This window comes from Trachinotus anak, unplaced genomic scaffold, assembly GCF_046630095.1.
Source record: "Trachinotus anak isolate AG129_WGS33_773 ecotype Australia unplaced genomic scaffold, CSIRO_AGI_Tana_v1 ptg000016l, whole genome shotgun sequence".
Lineage (NCBI taxonomy): Eukaryota > Metazoa > Chordata > Actinopteri > Carangiformes > Carangidae > Trachinotus > Trachinotus anak.
This window is the reverse complement of record NW_027273867.1, coordinates 8621829-8638331: the sequence shown is the minus strand read 5'-3', so window position 1 is coordinate 8638331 and position 16503 is coordinate 8621829. Positions and strand designations below refer to the sequence as shown.

Sequence of the window (16503 nt, the reverse complement as noted above, 5' to 3'; positions counted from 1 at the left end):
ACACTTAACAATACGTACAACACGTAACAATAATCATTTTTATATGACTGAATAGTTCTAAGTAACATACGATTTATAATCAACAACTCGTCTGACAAGACTGTGGGGGTACATCAGACGGGAACGTTTGATAACTGTTTAAATGATTTTACACCTTAATAAGCAATATGAAGAGTTATTTAAGGATGAAGAGGAAAAAAGGCATTATTTTTCTTCATATTGCAGTTCTCTCCTGATCACTGACAGCTGCCTAGGCCAAGGGTCACTCTTTTTTTTTTTTCCACTTCACTAGTGATTTTTCCCTCTGCCATTTTTGTGTCTCACACTGACAAAACATAGCTCGGTAACTCCATTCTCCGAATCACCTGTGTGATTGTGTGAGAGTCAAGTGTTGTTTACTGTCACACACTCCCCTGCAGATGATGGAGTGTTTTCACAGTCCATCATTCCCACACCTCACCCCTCTCCTCCCCTCCTTCCCGCTGCCATTGTTCTACAAAGTAGGATAATTAAAGGAGCAGAAAGAGAAAGAAAGTCGGACAGAAAGAAGGATGGAAGGAGAGCAGGATGAGATTGGAGGCTAATTGACTGAGGATGACTGAGCAAAGGGGTGGAAAGATGGGGCCGGGGGGTGGGGAGGTAGGGGTGGAGGGAGGGTGACAAGCCGGGGAAGGGCAGATTAAAGGGAGGGAGGAGGGACAGGGAGAGGAGGCGGGGGAGCCAAAACTGGCAACCCTGCCCCAACTGCCAAAGTCCTATTTTGTCATTGGGTGGCTGTGACAGAGAGAGGGAGCCAAGAGAGAAATAACAGAGAGCAAGAAAGCGAGAGACTATGCCAGTGATAGAGTAACTGTCTAAAGCAGCTTGTGAATATTCTTAGTTGTCATGGGCCCTTGGGGGTCGATCAAGTGGCACCGCTAATCACAGAGGAAAGGACAGACAACACATGAAGAGACAACGACAACAACAACAAAAACGAGCTCAAGTGACAAGAAGTAACTAAGGACAACAAAGCTTTTATAAGTAACAGTGAACACGAGAGAGTGAGGGGCACATAGGGTGAGCGTTTCATCCAGAGGGGGAGACAGTCTTTAGTGTGTTGACTCCAAGGAGCTGAGAGAGCAGCTGACAGGATCACCCAGATCCTTCAGTCCATCATCCATCCATCCGTCCGTCCATCCAGCAAGGAGCAGAGACATGAAGAGACCTCACGACTACAGCTCCCCAGACTCGGACACAGACGAGTTCATCGACGTGGGACAAGAAGACAGCTACTGGTGAGCATCCGCCAACCACACCTGAGTTTGTAAGACACGTCCTCCAATCACACCGCAAAGCAAAATTAGATGGTATCCAGTTGTAATTAGTAGCTCGAGAGAAATTTCCCCAGTGAACTGCGGGCTGACCTGTCAACCACCAAACTGCAGACAAGCTGAGAGACTGCAGGAAAAGTTTCTAAGTCTCGCAAGCTGATGCTGTTTGCAAAGCAGTAATGACAAATGAGTGATTCCCTACTCTTTTCTACAGTTTTCAGCATTCAGATCAAATACCTTTGTAAATTATTGGTAAATGTATTTAAGTAATTTAACCTAACAAACCTGAGTCGTCAGTTTAAAGATTAAACTTGAGGCATGTGGCAGCAAATTTCCCATATTCACCCAGAAATATATATGTTTTGTTGCATTTTTCCCCCTCTATGAAACCGGGTCATGTTCGCTTTTTTATTTGTGAGTAAATGCAGAGGGTGGTAACAGTCATTGCATGCATGACATTCATTACAATAAGTATAGTTGAAAAAATTATACGAGGCCTGTCATGTCACGCATGGCTGAAGTTGCAGGCAGAATTTTTTGACACTGTATCATAAATGCAGTTATTATAGAAAATATCATCAGATTAAACATTTTAAAGTCATAGCTCAAGATTTAATATTTATTCATGAAATATTTTTTTGGGTTATATTTATAAATTTTTAATCCTTCCCAGTTTTTGATGTCTCAAAAAAGAGAAAAACAAAATAGTTAGACGACAATAGTTTCGTAACATTCTGTAGGAACATTTGAGGCACAATATGTGTGACTGAATACTGAAATTGAATTAATTTCAATATACTCCCTCTCTTCAACACACAACATACAAACATTTTTTCTTTATTTTATTCGCTGTCAAAAATGCTGACAGTCAGTTATTCTTTTCAGTTCATATTGTATTACAGTTATACTCTTTTTTTGGTCACAAGTGTATATAAACAATCACAGTTTGTCCATTATTCATATGCATGTAGTTAAATATTCAAAGAGGGGATAATCTGGAAAATGTACAGTTGCAAATACAAAATGTTTTTACCTGAGAGAAAATAAATCCTTTGAACCTTAGATTGCAAATGTGAGCAACAATGCAATGCTGTTTCACTGCAAACCATTACATATAACTTGCTGCGGTGTCGTGGAAAATGTCTGATAAGCAGTAAAATGACTGGACACACTCTTTACAGGCCATTATACAATTTTAGTCTTTTGGGTAGTCAAATTCTTTGGCTGGCAGTGCGGAAACGTGGACTATAGGGAATACTCACTGGAGTGTATTTTTAACAGTGTATCTACACTACACAAAAACACATTGACAGGAATATTGGTTACATCACAAGCACTCAGCACGCCAGTAACGCTGAAGACGGTTTGGATAAATCAGATTGCCATGTGACATTCAAACAGAAGACAGTGCAGCCTTTTCAAGTCAGCCCCATCAAACATGAACCTAAACAAAAACACACAGCTAAATTGGCAGCCTTCACGTTAAACTCTAATAGAAACGCAATAAGTCTCTGGTGGGGCAGGGAACTCCAAGCTGACAGGCCTCTCTCTGGCCTATAAGATGAGAGTTCGCAAACAAACACAATCCATATTGAGTGACTGTACTCGGAGGAGCTCACATCCCATGCTGCCTGTCGGAGCTCCATGTGAGCAAAAGCATCGCCCCGAGGCTATATAATCATCTTTCTGAAAGTGCTTTCTCTCAGATGGAAAGGAGAACAGCATGTCATTTCACTGAGACTAATGTCCAGAAATGCATTTAACCAAAAACAATCTCATCTTCCCTCCTCTCCCGGGCACTCCCCTGCCTTTCTGTGCCCAAAAAACAAATTAGATTGAAGGGAGCTGATGTGCCATCCTGCCTCTGTGTCATATTAAGGAGGGTAATACTAACAATATGCAGGAGAATCAAAGTTACCGTATTTCTCTCCGTGCCAATCCACACCCCCGACCCTTCATCTCTTTCTCTCTTTTACTGTATCTCCATGGTACAGCCCAGTCACCGGGTCCATGTCTCCTGGCAGTGCCTCGCAGATTCTGGCCCGAAAGAAGAGACGAGGGGTGAGTGGATTATAACCTTGGATCTTAATCTTTTTAGAGCTGTCTTTTTTTCTTTTCTTTTCTTTTCTTTTTTTCTTTCTTAGCTCTGACCATCCCTCTGCTCGTCTTGTTTTATAGATCATAGAGAAGAGGCGCAGAGACCGGATCAACCACAGCCTGTCAGAGCTCCGGAGACTTGTGCCCAGTGCTTTTGAGAAACAGGTAAATGCTGACAAATCAAGCCTCAATTTCAACCTATTTACTCTAACTCTGTGACAGAAGTAATAAACAAGCCTCATAAAATCTGATGCAACTGAGTGAAATGATGCTCATTTTCCCTTGCAGGGTTCATCTAAGCTGGAGAAAGCAGAGATTCTGCAGATGACAGTGGACCACCTCAAACTGCTGCATGCCATGGGAGGAAAAGGTGAGTCTTTTTTCTTTTTTTTCTTTTTTTTTTTTTGCTTCCTCAAAATTAACTTTGTGGCTTTTTCTGCTTGTCATTCATTTTCTATGGAATATACACACCAAAGGACTTTGAAATTATACTGGAAAAGAACCAAAACCCATGAAAAAGTAGACCAGGATTTTATTACTGTCCCCCTTTTTAAGCAAAAGATAAAATACGCAGCATGCACAGTATAATTTTCATGACTAACTGCATTCCATTACCATTATTCAGCGCATGACTAAACTCTTTTTCTCTCTCAGGGTACTTTGATGCAAGAGCCCTGGCAGTTGACTACAGGACCCTGGGTTTTAGGGAGTGTGTTGGGGAGGTTGTGCGATACCTCAGCTCCCTTGAGGGAGAGTCCCCGGACCCTATAGGAGCCCGCCTCGTCTCCCACCTCTCCCACTGTGCAAGTGAGCTAGACCCTCTCCTCTTACAATCTCCCCCAGCCTCCGCCTTACCCTTCCCTCCTTGGCCGTGGGTGTCCTTCCCTCAGATCTCCCCCACCTCGCCGGCCTCCTCCTCACCTCCTTTCCCCAGTGGGCGAAGAGATCTTGCCCTGCTGGGGAACTACCCATCACCTGCCTCCCTCCGCCTCGCCCCCCTGGCTGGCTGCCAGCAGGGTGCACCACCGCTCCTTGCGCCTACAGCTCTGGCCACCATCCACAGGATGCCCGCCCTTGCAGCGTCCCCTGCCCTAGCCCCCTCTAGACCAACCCAGCCGTCCCCTCACTGCGCCACCAGAGCCTCACCTCTTCCTCTCCCCACCCCTTCCTCTTCCACTCCTTCCACCTCCTCTTCCTCCACTTGTACTTCATCACCTTCTGCTCCACCGCAAGTCTCTTTCAGGCCGTTTGCACCTCTGGGGTCTCCCGCAGCCCAGCGCAGGGGCTTGAGCAGCTCGGCAAAGGCAGCCCAAGGATGGGGGACTGAGATTGGAGCCTTCTGAGGCTCAACTCCGGTTCTGTTTCCAAATGAACTCTGTTCAGTGGACATGGAGCTCCCATGTGCACCATGTAGCAAATATAATACCTTTGGAGAAAAAAGTATTGGACCTTTGATGATTATCTCCACCTTTAAGGGACTCTAAAAGCCATATCAGACTATGGGTGAAGTTTTTGATAACCACAAACAATCGTATAAGATGAAAGAATGGAGGAATGTGAAGAAGAAGATTTAAATAAATTCAAGTTGATGATTTTGCTTGACAAATACACACATAGAAGAGTGTCCAACAGAGCCATACATATATATATAAATATATATAATGCTCAACAGGGTGATGTTGAGTTTTCACTGATCTTTTAACTGTGATATGATAAAACATTTATACGTTTGATTACCTTTTCCAACTCTGAAGAATGTTTGACAAAAATCTCTATAAAGACTAAGTGCCTTTACCTCTGTTCATGTTTTTCTCTGTGTTTTCTCTTTCAAAAGCAAACATGCAATTGCAGTGACATAATCTGCTATCAATACAAATAGCTGAAAAAGGGTTGAAAACTACATGTTACCGACTTATCCACATTAGCTGTGTCTGCAATCACAGCCTGCACGTTCCCCGACTGTATCTAAGCCGTCTCCAGTGGAGGCTGATGGGAGCCGCGGTCTTGTGGCTGCAGAGGATAAACATGGTGGGAGCTGGTGATGTTTTTGGGATGCCGCGGCAAGGCAACCAGACCCATCGCTTTGCCCTCTAATTGGCAGTCCCCTGTAATTAACTTTGCCCTCGTATCAGTCTATGTATCTTCCTCTCCTCTGCCTGTCTCTCTGCCATTCTTTCTCTCCAATCTTGTGGTACACCAGCGGATATCTTCTCTCCCTGTTTGTCTGCGCCTCTGTCTGCTCAACAATGGACAGACAGTAAAGACGAGGGCAAGAGGGAGGGATGGAGAGAGACTGAGAGAGGGGAAAACAAAGAAAAAGATCTTAAGGGCTGTGGTTGGGTGACTGATTCAGCGTAGACGTTCAATAACAGGGTGGGAGGGAGGCAGGAGACAGGGTTACAGGGGGGGGGATGAGAGGAACTATGACGGTTTTAGGAGGGCAGGAAGGGAAATGGTGTGAATCATAGAGAGTTGGCCAGGATGAACAGGGTTCACACTGAGCCCCCGAACAATGATGAATGACAGTCGCAACAAGTTGTTTCTCAAGAAAATCAGAATAATTGTGCCGTGCTTCACCAAACAGCTCTGCGGGGATGAGAGAGCAGAGAAGAACCTTGTGTGTGTTTACTGCTGGAAAACGCTTTGATCTACTTCAGGATGCAATGTCTGTGGTCTGTGGTCCAAAAATGTGTGTGTTCCGCAAAGTGCATATTGTTTATTTGAGTGAGTGTGCTAGTGTGTGCGCTTAAGCCAGTCTCATGTGCTCGCTGCCCTCTTCGTGTGTTCGTGTGTGTGCCTTACTGAGTGTTTTGTTTATGTGGTGTTGCGTGCACACACGTCTTGTGTGTGTGCATGTGTGTTTGTGTGTGTGTGTGTAATGTGAGTCTTCATGGCTGGCGTCAGGACTGAACCGCGGTGGCGGCGTGGCTCTCGTGCGAGGCCGGCCGGCGGTCGGACGGACGGTATGGTGGTGGAATGTTTGCAGAGGGTGCATACGTACACACACACTCACACACGCATAGACAGACAGGCACACGGTCAACACACAATCATAGACACACACAGGCTGGCTGGCACTATTCTAGCCTCTGAGTAGAGGAGCCAGAGTCACCACCACAGCTTCCAGGAAGGACAACCACAGTCACACTGCACTGGGTTTCCCACGGGGGAGGGGAGGCTGGAGGGAGCAGAGAGGAAGGAGGGAAGGGAAGGGAACGGAGGAGAAAGAAGGAGGGAAGTGGTGTGTGTGTTTGTGAGTGTGTGTGTGAGGCAAGAGTGTACGCAGCAGACCAACGTTGTGGTTCAAGCAGAGGAAAAGAGGAGGGTTCAATGTGCAGGGAGGAGGGCAGACGTGAGAGAAAAACAGGAAGAGAGAGAACATTTCTGCCCTCACATGTAAATAAACTCATCCAAGTTTTAGTGAACAATCATTTATTTAAATATCTCTGTGTGTGTGTGTGTGTGTGTGTGTCCTTAAATAGGTTCCATGATCAATTTAAGACTACACCTGTACTCAAGTTGATCAACCAAATTAAACATCTGCGCACTAACTGACTGGTTACATCATCTAGGTCTAGGTGCTTATTTAGGGTCATATCTGTGGCCTCTGTTTCTCAGTGTGCAACGACATAATGCAGTCTTATCTCTGTTTGACATTATTTGTGTTTGTGTGTGTGTGCATAAGTTGCAGACAAACCCGTGTGCAGACCCAGGCAAAATTAAGAGCAGAGCAGGCAGTTGCAATCGGCAGTACAGGTTCTCTGACACACCTCTGCATCATCCACCAGCACATCACGAATGGCAGAGCCATGGAAATCTTTATCATCAGTCTTCTTAACCCAGCCTGTCTGCAGAGAGGAGCATTGTTAGACTTGCTAACCCCGCTCCATATGGTGATGACTAAATGGCAACATAAAGTAAGCGACTGGCTGGTGAACATAGTGGAGCATTTATAAGCTAAAGGGTCAAATATTTCCATTAAGAGTTGGTGCAGAATTGAAAGCAGAGTGAATATGGATGTTACTATGTCTTTGATGTGATCATAAGCAACTGGTTGCTAACGCATTTGTCATACAGTGATAATAGTTAGTGTTGTTTTTACAACTTGTGGCTAATAAATCATTCAGTGCAGGTTTCAAGGTTCTGCAAACAATTGTCACTGCCACTAGATGTCGCACTAGACCACCAGCACTTCAGACCAAAACAAATGCTTCGTCAGACACCCTTAAATTCTCCTACTGGCACGGTAACCATCCACAGTGTAAAGGATCATAAAGACTAATGTGGCACAGTTAGACTTTCCAAGCACCTAAAACACTAAGATGATGCATGTGTGCATTTTTCTGTCACTAATATAGTTACAGTTGATGAGTGGTGCATAATGTTGTCCAGCTGACAGAAATGTGCCAGTATCCCACACGTGACTTCTTTGTGATTTCATTAGGATAACGTAGTGTTTCAAATCATCACAGCGTACCCTGAGTTTTCCTTCATCAGATTCATCAAGGGGTGATCGACCTTTTGCTGTGCCAGAGAAATAAGAAGCCTTTAAAAGCTTGATGCTCCCCGGCTGCATCCACACTAAAATAGATAAATCTGAAAACACTTTAATTTTTTCTTTCGGTTTGGACTTCAATTGACACTAAATGGTGTCGAAGGAGAGACGATAATGGATGTACTTTAGTGACCTCTGCTGTCAAAACTAAATACTGCAGGTTAAGATGGAAGACCAGCAGGGACAAGCATGAAAGCAGTTCAAATTTTGACACAGTATCTTGGAGTGTAAACTGATAGAAATGTTTTAATATCATTATTCCCATTATACCATGGGAACTTGCAGGTGAGGAGAGGAGACATAGAAAAAGCAGACGTCGTGGTCTAAAATGATTGAAGAAAACAGGAGGTGTCAGTATGGAAGTAATAATAAGAGGAAAAAAAGTCATTGAAACCGACTGCTTGCTGCCGAATGTTTTACAGGATTGTATATGGATTACATTGATTATTATGTGGATTATATTTTCATTTAACTGTCTGATTTTTTGAGCTGTTGGATTCAGACAATGTATTTATATTAACATACACATGTACATTTATGGTTGAATAGGCTCACATTTACAGATGTGATTACACCTGAAGCCATGCACAGTATGTAAAGTATGTGTGAACCATAACTCAAGAGTCTAAGGATAGGGGGTTCAGTATTGTGTCCTCTCTGATATTCACTTGAATGGGAAAGTGAGACTTAAGTGAGAACAGACTAAGAGTCTGTGGATTTGAGAGCTGGACCTAGGTCCCATTTTGGCACCATCTTAAAACAAAAGTGGTCCAGACTAAGTCAATGAAGGTTTCATAATTGTATAGTTGAGTCCAATGAAGTTTTGGGTACTATGTGTAGAGATACACAATAACAATATAATTTACATTCGTTTTACCAGTGATGATCCCTGGTTGTCCTATATAATCACTGTAGAGTGGTGTGACAAGAGTTAAATTAAATAAATATTAATATTGTTTAATTGTTTAAATTGAATATTATTATTTATGCAGGTTTGCATACATGCGTAAAGAATAATGTACCTGTGTAGTGTCCTAAGTTCCATATGTTATATGACTTCCTGGGTCTGGTACATTCAATTAGGGGACCTAGGTCAAAAGGACATGGGAGATGAGTGTTTCTTTGTCTTAGGAAATGAGACAAAGAAACAGATATGGACCATAGATCTTGTCTCAGCTTCATGACAAAAACCAACCTATATAAGTGGGTAGTTAGAGCTGTTATTGGCTTCGACTCCTCTCTCAGGTAACCCAGGGTGCTTGATTTGATGCTGGACTTCTTTGTAATAAACCTTTTTATATACAAGTAAGACGGTGTCAGCTGAGTTTTCTTCATCGTCATCACATCATCGCTGTTTAAGAAACAACAAGTGTAAAAGGGGTTGATGAAGTTTTTATTGACGTAGGTGTAGAACTGGCAGTAAAGAGCTAAATGACTCCAGTGTTTGTCTTAGTAGATTACGTAATATCACATAATATGTCACTTATCTACACATATCATGTAAGAGCAAAGTTTCAGAGGCTTGGTTTATCATTGCCTCTGAAATGAATGAATAATATTGCCACAAAGTTCACTAACTCATAATCTGGGAACCATGAATATCTGTATACAACCAAAACAGTTTATAGATGGTCTGTGGTCTGTGCTGGTCTAATGAAGGTGTTAGTGTTGGTCAGTGATACATATTGTTATCCATTTGACAGAAGTGCACTGGTAGACCAGATGTGACTCCCTCTTTGGCTTCGGTCACCATTTCATTTGGGTTGTTCATTAAATTACAATTGAAGTTACGACTGCAAGAACAATGAAAATGAAGTTTCAAAAAAAAGTAAAGTAATAAAATGTGTGACCCCTTGGGTCATGCAATGTACTGATGCTGTCTTATTGGGCAACGTTTGTGTATTTGCCACATGAGAGAAGAACAGTATGCTACCCAGTTTTACCTTATCTTCTCTGGTGTGAAGTCGTCATTCACAAAGGTAAAGAACTGACAATAAGGGTCCGGTGTGCAGACCCTCTGACAATCTCCATAGTCAGTTGTGAACAATGCTCTCTAGTCTGCTACACATGGGGCAGACACAGTACTAACAGACAAACAGCGTAGCAGATAGACAGAGTGTTACAGAGAATTTGACCGTACATCGCAAAATTAATAAATGGTTTCAGTAATAGTTTAAAATGTTTGTGAGCCTACATGGAGGTGGGTTGCAGGGTTTGAGAGAAAAGCCAGAGGTGACACCCTTTAGTGGAGCCTGGACTTATAAAATATAAATTCAGCTGACTAGATAGCTTATCATGTCACACCCTAGAAGACTAGAGGCTGTAATTGCTGCCAAAGGTGTTTCAGCTAGGAAGTGAATAAATGTCAATGTGATATTTCAGTTTCTACTTTCGAATGAATTTGAAAAATTCTAAAATTCTGTTTTCACTTTGTCATAGTGTGTCGTACCTGTTATCTCTGGTCCAGTCAGCTCGAACGTAGGTAAAGAAGAGACATGAATGGTGCTGGGTACACAGCTGCTGACAATGCTCCACATCAGGAGAGTAGAGAAATGTTATGTCTGTTCCTGGGAAAATAAGATCACTGAAGCACAACTGGAGTAAAAGAGGTGGTTCTGCAACTGCAGGACGGCCAAATGGCTGTTCTGCAACATTTGGATATCTGATGTATTTGTACAACTGATTGTTGACACAGTGATTGGCACACAAAACAAATGTACAAGCTAAATGACACAGAGCCGATATTTCTTACCTACCTTTAAAGTAGAGCCATAGCACAGCTTCACATTGGTAGAATGCATGATTGACCAAATGTTTCTCAGACATCAAGTCAAATTTGACTTCCTAGCATTGACATACACTTACTTCAAAAATCCATTTCAGAGGTAGCCCCATCCAAGGTCTTCAATAATCTGATGCCTGTTATATAAGAAAAGTGTGACCCTGAAGGTAGGCTATATTGACTGTTTATGAGTCCAGATTAAAATCAACAATTTGATGTTGTGTTACCAACACATGAGAACTGTGCAGTATCTCTGCTGACCTTTTTCGTAACTTGCTGGATTCTGCCACTAAATCATAGTTTCACTCTTAGAACCGGTTTTGCTTCAGGAGTTCTTGCTCTTCTCCAAGTCCTTGTAACCATTACATCAAAACATTGGGGGGATGAAACATTGCTTGGAGGCCTGAAACTGGCCAGTCACATGCAGAGATAATGGTTTCATTTGCCTTGATTCCAGGCTGAAGGACTAAATAGCTCAGTCAGACGTTGATTGTAAAAACACCACAAGGGCTTTAAGCCTGACAATGCTTCTTTGAAATCTTGGTAAAACAACATTTAAAATTGTAAAAGTTCATGTTTGGTTTAATAGACTGTGATGCCAGCCGTTGGCCAAAAGGACATGAAATGGAAACTGCAGGTCTAAAAGACAGAATGAGGAACCAAACCAAAGTCAGTATAAGCAGCAGTGGTTTATTTAAGTTTGCTAATCTCTGGTGTCAAAATTTGAAAGGTGCAGGAGTTAAAATAGACTTTTCACCTCAGCCCCATGAAAAAAATGATATCCAAAGATCAAACTTGATATTAGAGATGAGGTTTGATGCCTATGGTCAAATGTTTTGGTGTAAAAACTTATAGTTTAATACCATTGCTTCTCCTTACACAGACTGCAGTAAAACAAATTCCAGTCAAAAGTGGGTAAAAAGATATTTTTATTTATTTTTATTTTTTTTATTGTTTTTGTTTGCTGCACAAAAAGCACAAAAAGAAATATCTATTGTTTAAGCCATGATGAAATCAAGCAGAGCAACAGCAAGCAGTAGTAGTAGCAATTAGCACAATACGAGGAGTGGTTACATGTTACACAGCAGAAACTGCTTTTGTATATTTGAATCTCAGACCAGCCAGGTAGGAGGCCAGCTGGTTTTGATGCTGGGTCCGTCCTTCAGAGAGTTATAATATGCTGCCACCTGAGGGTGATTAGAGCACTCTACACACAGTTCTTCAGGGAGAAGCCAGACACAACGTTACGCAACTTGATAACTTTGGGAGGAGCAGGCATGATGATGGCACGCTTGAGATAGCAGCGGCACCTGGGACAACAAATCAACAACAGCTCGTAAATACAGATGTAAACAAACAATAGTGTTTGATAGAGTTTAATGTCAGATGATTTGTAGATATATCTTGAATTCCTGGTTCAATTTGATTAAAGAAAAAATACAATATTATTATTTATGTAGGTTTGCATGCATGCATAAAGAATAATGTACCTGTAAACAGGGTTGAAGAAGTTTTTAGTGATGTAGGTGTAGAACTGACAGTTAGGATCTGCAGAACAGGTCCTCTGACATGTGTCTGGATCATCCATCAGCTCAAAGCGAATGTCAGAACCTTTGAAATCCACTCCTTCATGAGACACCTTCAGCCAGTCTGTGAGCAGAGACACAGGGTCAGACTGCTCCTGCTCTACAAACTACAGAAATACAACACTAACAATAAAATGAAAGGATGGATAGATAAACATCCATATGAGCTAAATGACTCCAGTGTTTGTCTTAGTAGATTGCTTAATATCCAAATTTAAAATAAGAGTGATTGTCACTTATCTACACATATCATGTAAGAGCAAATTTTCAGAGGTTTGGTTTATCATTGCTTCTAAAATGAATGAACAATGTTGCCACAAAATTCACTAACTCACTAACTAATGAACTAAATGGAACCATGAATGCCAGTTCATAGCTGGTCTGTGGTCTGTGCTGGTCTAATGAAGGTGTTAGTGTTGGTCAGTGATACATACTGTTATCCATTTGACAGAAGTGCACTGGTAGACCAGATGTGACTCTGTGTTTGGTTCTGGTCACCATTTCATTTGGGTTGTTCTTTAAGTTACATTTGAAGTTACGACTGCAAGAACAATGAAAATGAAGTTTCAAATAAAAGTAAAGTAATGAAATGTTTGACCCCTTGGGACAGTTAAGATAACCAATGTACCAATGTACTGCTGCTGTCTTATTGGACAGCGTTTGTGTATTTGCCACATGAGAGAGATACAGTTTTACTGAGAGAGTTTGTCAAACAGATGCTACCTGTCATATGAGAAGTAGGTACAGCGTGGATTAACAGAGCACAGTGCCTGACAGTGTTCAGGAGAGGCAGCGGGCAGGGTCTCAAAGTTGTTCCCTGGGATCTCAGTGTTTTCAAAAAGCTTGCTCTGACATGCTGGACAAAACACAGGTAATATAATAAGGAAGCGTGCACAAGGATGTGTTTCTGATGCTATGACTTTTGCAATTAATGTTTGCCCACCTGGTGAAAAGTACTGAGTTATTTCTATATAATGGGAGAATCCAGAAACTAGATTAGCCTTCCTGTTTAGAGAAGGAATCCTTGGTACCGTCCAGCTGAATTTAAGATGACATTTGTACCTGAAACAGACCAATAAATTACAGTTATTGAATGACAGACCCTGCTACGTCTCTCCATCCTCCTGATACCAGAGCATTGGATGGATTCACTCAAATCAGTAGTCATGAGGGAAAATACTTTTGAAAGCAGTCGTAAGACGGGGTAAATTTTGCAAAGACTGCCAACAAAAGATGCTATCAAGGTGAACTATGGGAAATTTAGGATACAGGCATTTTGGAACTAGACCCCTTAACCTTTTTCTCTAGATGTGCACCACATAACTGTTTGTTTTCCAGTTGGGGACGTTTGTTGCATATCATATTCCTCTCTCCACATCTATACACCTTGGCATCCCTGTTTCCCCGCTGAGATTTATCTCAAATGATGACTTTACCTCTGCCCCTAGAGCAGACATGTCTTCAAGAGATGACAATTTAAGTTAAACTGCCAAGTAACAGTATGCTACCCAGTTTTACCTTATCTTCCCAAAAGGAAAGCCGTCATTCGCAAAGGTAAAGAACTGACAATAAGGGTCCTGTGTGCAGACCCTCTGACACTCTTCATAGGTGGATGTGAACAAGGATCTGTAGTCTGCCCCAAAGAAGTCCACGTTCTGGTACACCCGGGACAGACATGGTACTGGCAGACAAACAGCGCAGCAGATAGACAGTGAATGTTAAAGAGAACTTGACTATACATCGCTAAATTAATAAATGGTTTCAGTAATAGTTTAAAATGTTTGTGAGCTTACATGGATGTGGGTTGCAGGGTTTGAGAGAAAATCCAGAGGTGACACCCTTTAGTGGAGCCTGGACTTTGGGCTTTCCAGAGGGAGTAGATTTGAGGTAGCAGTAGAAGTGCCTGCGGACAGGGCCAGATGATTATATACATGAAAATTATTATAATGTAAAAACTGAAATATGACAGTGACATAAAAATTCAGACCCTTTAGTATGACACTTGAAAGCACTGCTGCCTCCTATTTCTCTTGATCATCTTTCAGACATTTCTATGCCTTTAGACTCCACCTGGCGTAAATTCAGCTGAATGGACATAATTTGGAAAGGCACTCACCTTGTTTATTGAAGGTCTCACACAATGCATATCAGAGCGAAAACAGGGAGACTTGTCAGGGTTGAGGGAAAGCTACAGAGAAAATACAGAGATATCCTTAATGAACACCTGGTCAAGAGTGCTCAGGACCTCAGACTGGGCCGAAGATTCACCTTCCATCAGATCAAAGCACACAGTCAGGACAACACAGGAGTAGCTCAGCCAGGGCAATGACCTGAACTCGAATTTCTAGAGACACTCCACTGACTGTCCCAGTCCAACCTGACAGAATCTGAGAAGATCTGCAAAGAAGGCAGAAAATCCCAGAATCCATGTGTGCAGAGCTTGTCACGTCACACCCAGGAAGACTCAAGGCTGTAATCAATGCCAAAGATGTTTCAACTAAGTAGTGATTAAAGGGTCTGAATACTTATGTCAATGTGATATTTCAGTTTATCCTTTGTAATAAATTTGAATTTTAACTTTGTCATAGTGTGTCATACCCGTTATCTCTGGTCCAGTCAGCTCGAACATAGGTAAAGAAGAGACATGAATGGTGCTGGGTACACAGCTGCTGACAATGCTCCACATCAGGAGAGTAGAGAAATGTTATGTCTGTTCCTGGGAAATCCACATTCTCCAGAAGCTCACTTCTACATTCTGTAGAAACTGAAAAAAAGGCAGAGACACTCTTTACATGTACAAGTAGACCTATATTTAAGTGATTTTACAACGTGGTAAGTTGTAAAATAATAGAGATTAAACATGTGGTCACACTGACATCCTGTAATTACAATATGTAGTGTATTACCTTGACCAAAGGAGAGGCTGCAGACAGAGAGCAGACCCACCAAAATCAAATGGATTTGCATCTTCTTGGTTTTGCTGATGTGCTGCAGAGGAAAATAAGATGACTGAAGCACAACTGGAGTAAAGGAGTGGCTCTGCAATGGCATTTATACATTTGATCTATTTGTACAACCAGTTGCTGACACAGTCAGTGACTGGCTGACAAGGACAACAATAACCAAGTAAACAAACTCACAAGTTAGTTTGGAACTGTTCCAATATTTTTTACATACCTACCTTTATACTAGAGCCATAGCTCAGCGTCACATTGGCAAAATGCATGATTGGCATGTTCTTAGGAATTAAGTCAATTTTGACTTCCTAGCATTGATATACATTTACTTCAAAAATCTGTTTCAGAGGTAGTCCCAGCCAAGGCCTTCAATTATCTGATGCCTGTTATGTCAGCAAAGTGTGACCTTGAAGGTGGATTAAAATCAACATAAAGATGTTCTGGCATCAACATGTTATAACTGTACAGTATATCTCTGTTGACCTATCTTGTGACTTACTGAAACCTCTCACTGAATTATAGTTTCAGTCCTTTAGAAGTTTTTGCCTGAGGAGTTCTTGCTCATTTTGGGACCCAGTCCATTCAAGATGGAGACCACATGTTCTTTTGTTCTACAGACAATACAAGTGCATTGTGAACATTCTTCACTTCTGACACCTGTGGACAACTCTCCCCCAGGGACCTTACTGACCAGTGAGTGGTTTTCCAACTGCCAATAAACTTCGAAGAAGAAGAAGATAAGTGAGTGTTGGTCCTGGTGTGAGATGTGACCCAAGGTGTCACCAGACTAACAAAACCCAGCTGTGCCCCTTTGTTCCCCTCTCTCTTCTCCTCCCAGCTCTCCCAGAAGCCACAAGCTCTCTCTCCTCTCTGGCCCTCTCTGTGGGGACAACAAGGCTCTTAGCACAGGCTAGTAACAGGCTGCTACCTGAACCAACAGTTCTCCTGCAGGCCTGCTCATAGCAGACTGCTCCACTTCACTGTTCCTCAACAGCAGTGACACAAGTGCCTGCTTAAGCAACAGGAGCTACAACACAGTTAACGTGGAACAGTTAATTCTGTAACAAGAACAAAGAGGCAACCAGCGTCCCCCTCCGCAACAATGAAGCCACCCAGCCAGACGGGACTTCACTCCACCAGGGAGTCACACAAACTCACTGGACTTTGTGAGCACAACACTGGAAGGGACTGCTCTCTTTTTGTTCCAAGGGCT

At 42.3% G+C, this 16503-nt stretch overlaps 2 protein-coding genes across 3 annotated transcripts; one reads left to right on the top strand and one right to left on the bottom strand.

Moving 5' to 3' along the window:
* Nucleotides 1-701: 701 nt before the first annotated feature.
* Nucleotides 702-5204, top strand: heyl (hes related family bHLH transcription factor with YRPW motif like). Its single transcript, XM_071501193.1, has 5 exons — nucleotides 702-1277; nucleotides 3308-3374; nucleotides 3492-3575; nucleotides 3699-3780; nucleotides 4065-5204. Exons 1-5 carry the CDS (start codon nucleotides 1198-1200, stop codon nucleotides 4751-4753), a joined length of 1002 nt encoding a protein of 333 aa, XP_071357294.1. The 5' UTR covers nucleotides 702-1197; the 3' UTR covers nucleotides 4754-5204.
* A 6455-nt stretch (nucleotides 5205-11659) lies between these two features.
* On the bottom strand, nucleotides 11660-15388 carry LOC139634615 (coagulation factor XI-like). 2 transcript variants are annotated; one of them, XM_071501192.1, is made up of 9 exons: nucleotides 15240-15388; nucleotides 14932-15088; nucleotides 14127-14236; nucleotides 13852-14014; nucleotides 13277-13395; nucleotides 13057-13189; nucleotides 12768-12874; nucleotides 12238-12397; nucleotides 11660-12057 (listed from the first exon to the last, which is right to left on the bottom strand). In XM_071501192.1, the coding sequence occupies exons 1-9, from the start codon at nucleotides 15382-15384 to the stop codon at nucleotides 11955-11957; spliced, it is 1197 nt and encodes a 398-aa protein (XP_071357293.1). In that variant the 5' UTR covers nucleotides 15385-15388; the 3' UTR covers nucleotides 11660-11954. The 2 variants fall into 2 exon arrangements, with proteins under 2 accessions (XP_071357293.1, XP_071357292.1); XM_071501191.1 differs by having other exon boundaries at nucleotides 14932-15097; nucleotides 15240-15387.
* Nucleotides 15389-16503: the final 1115 nt, after the last annotated feature.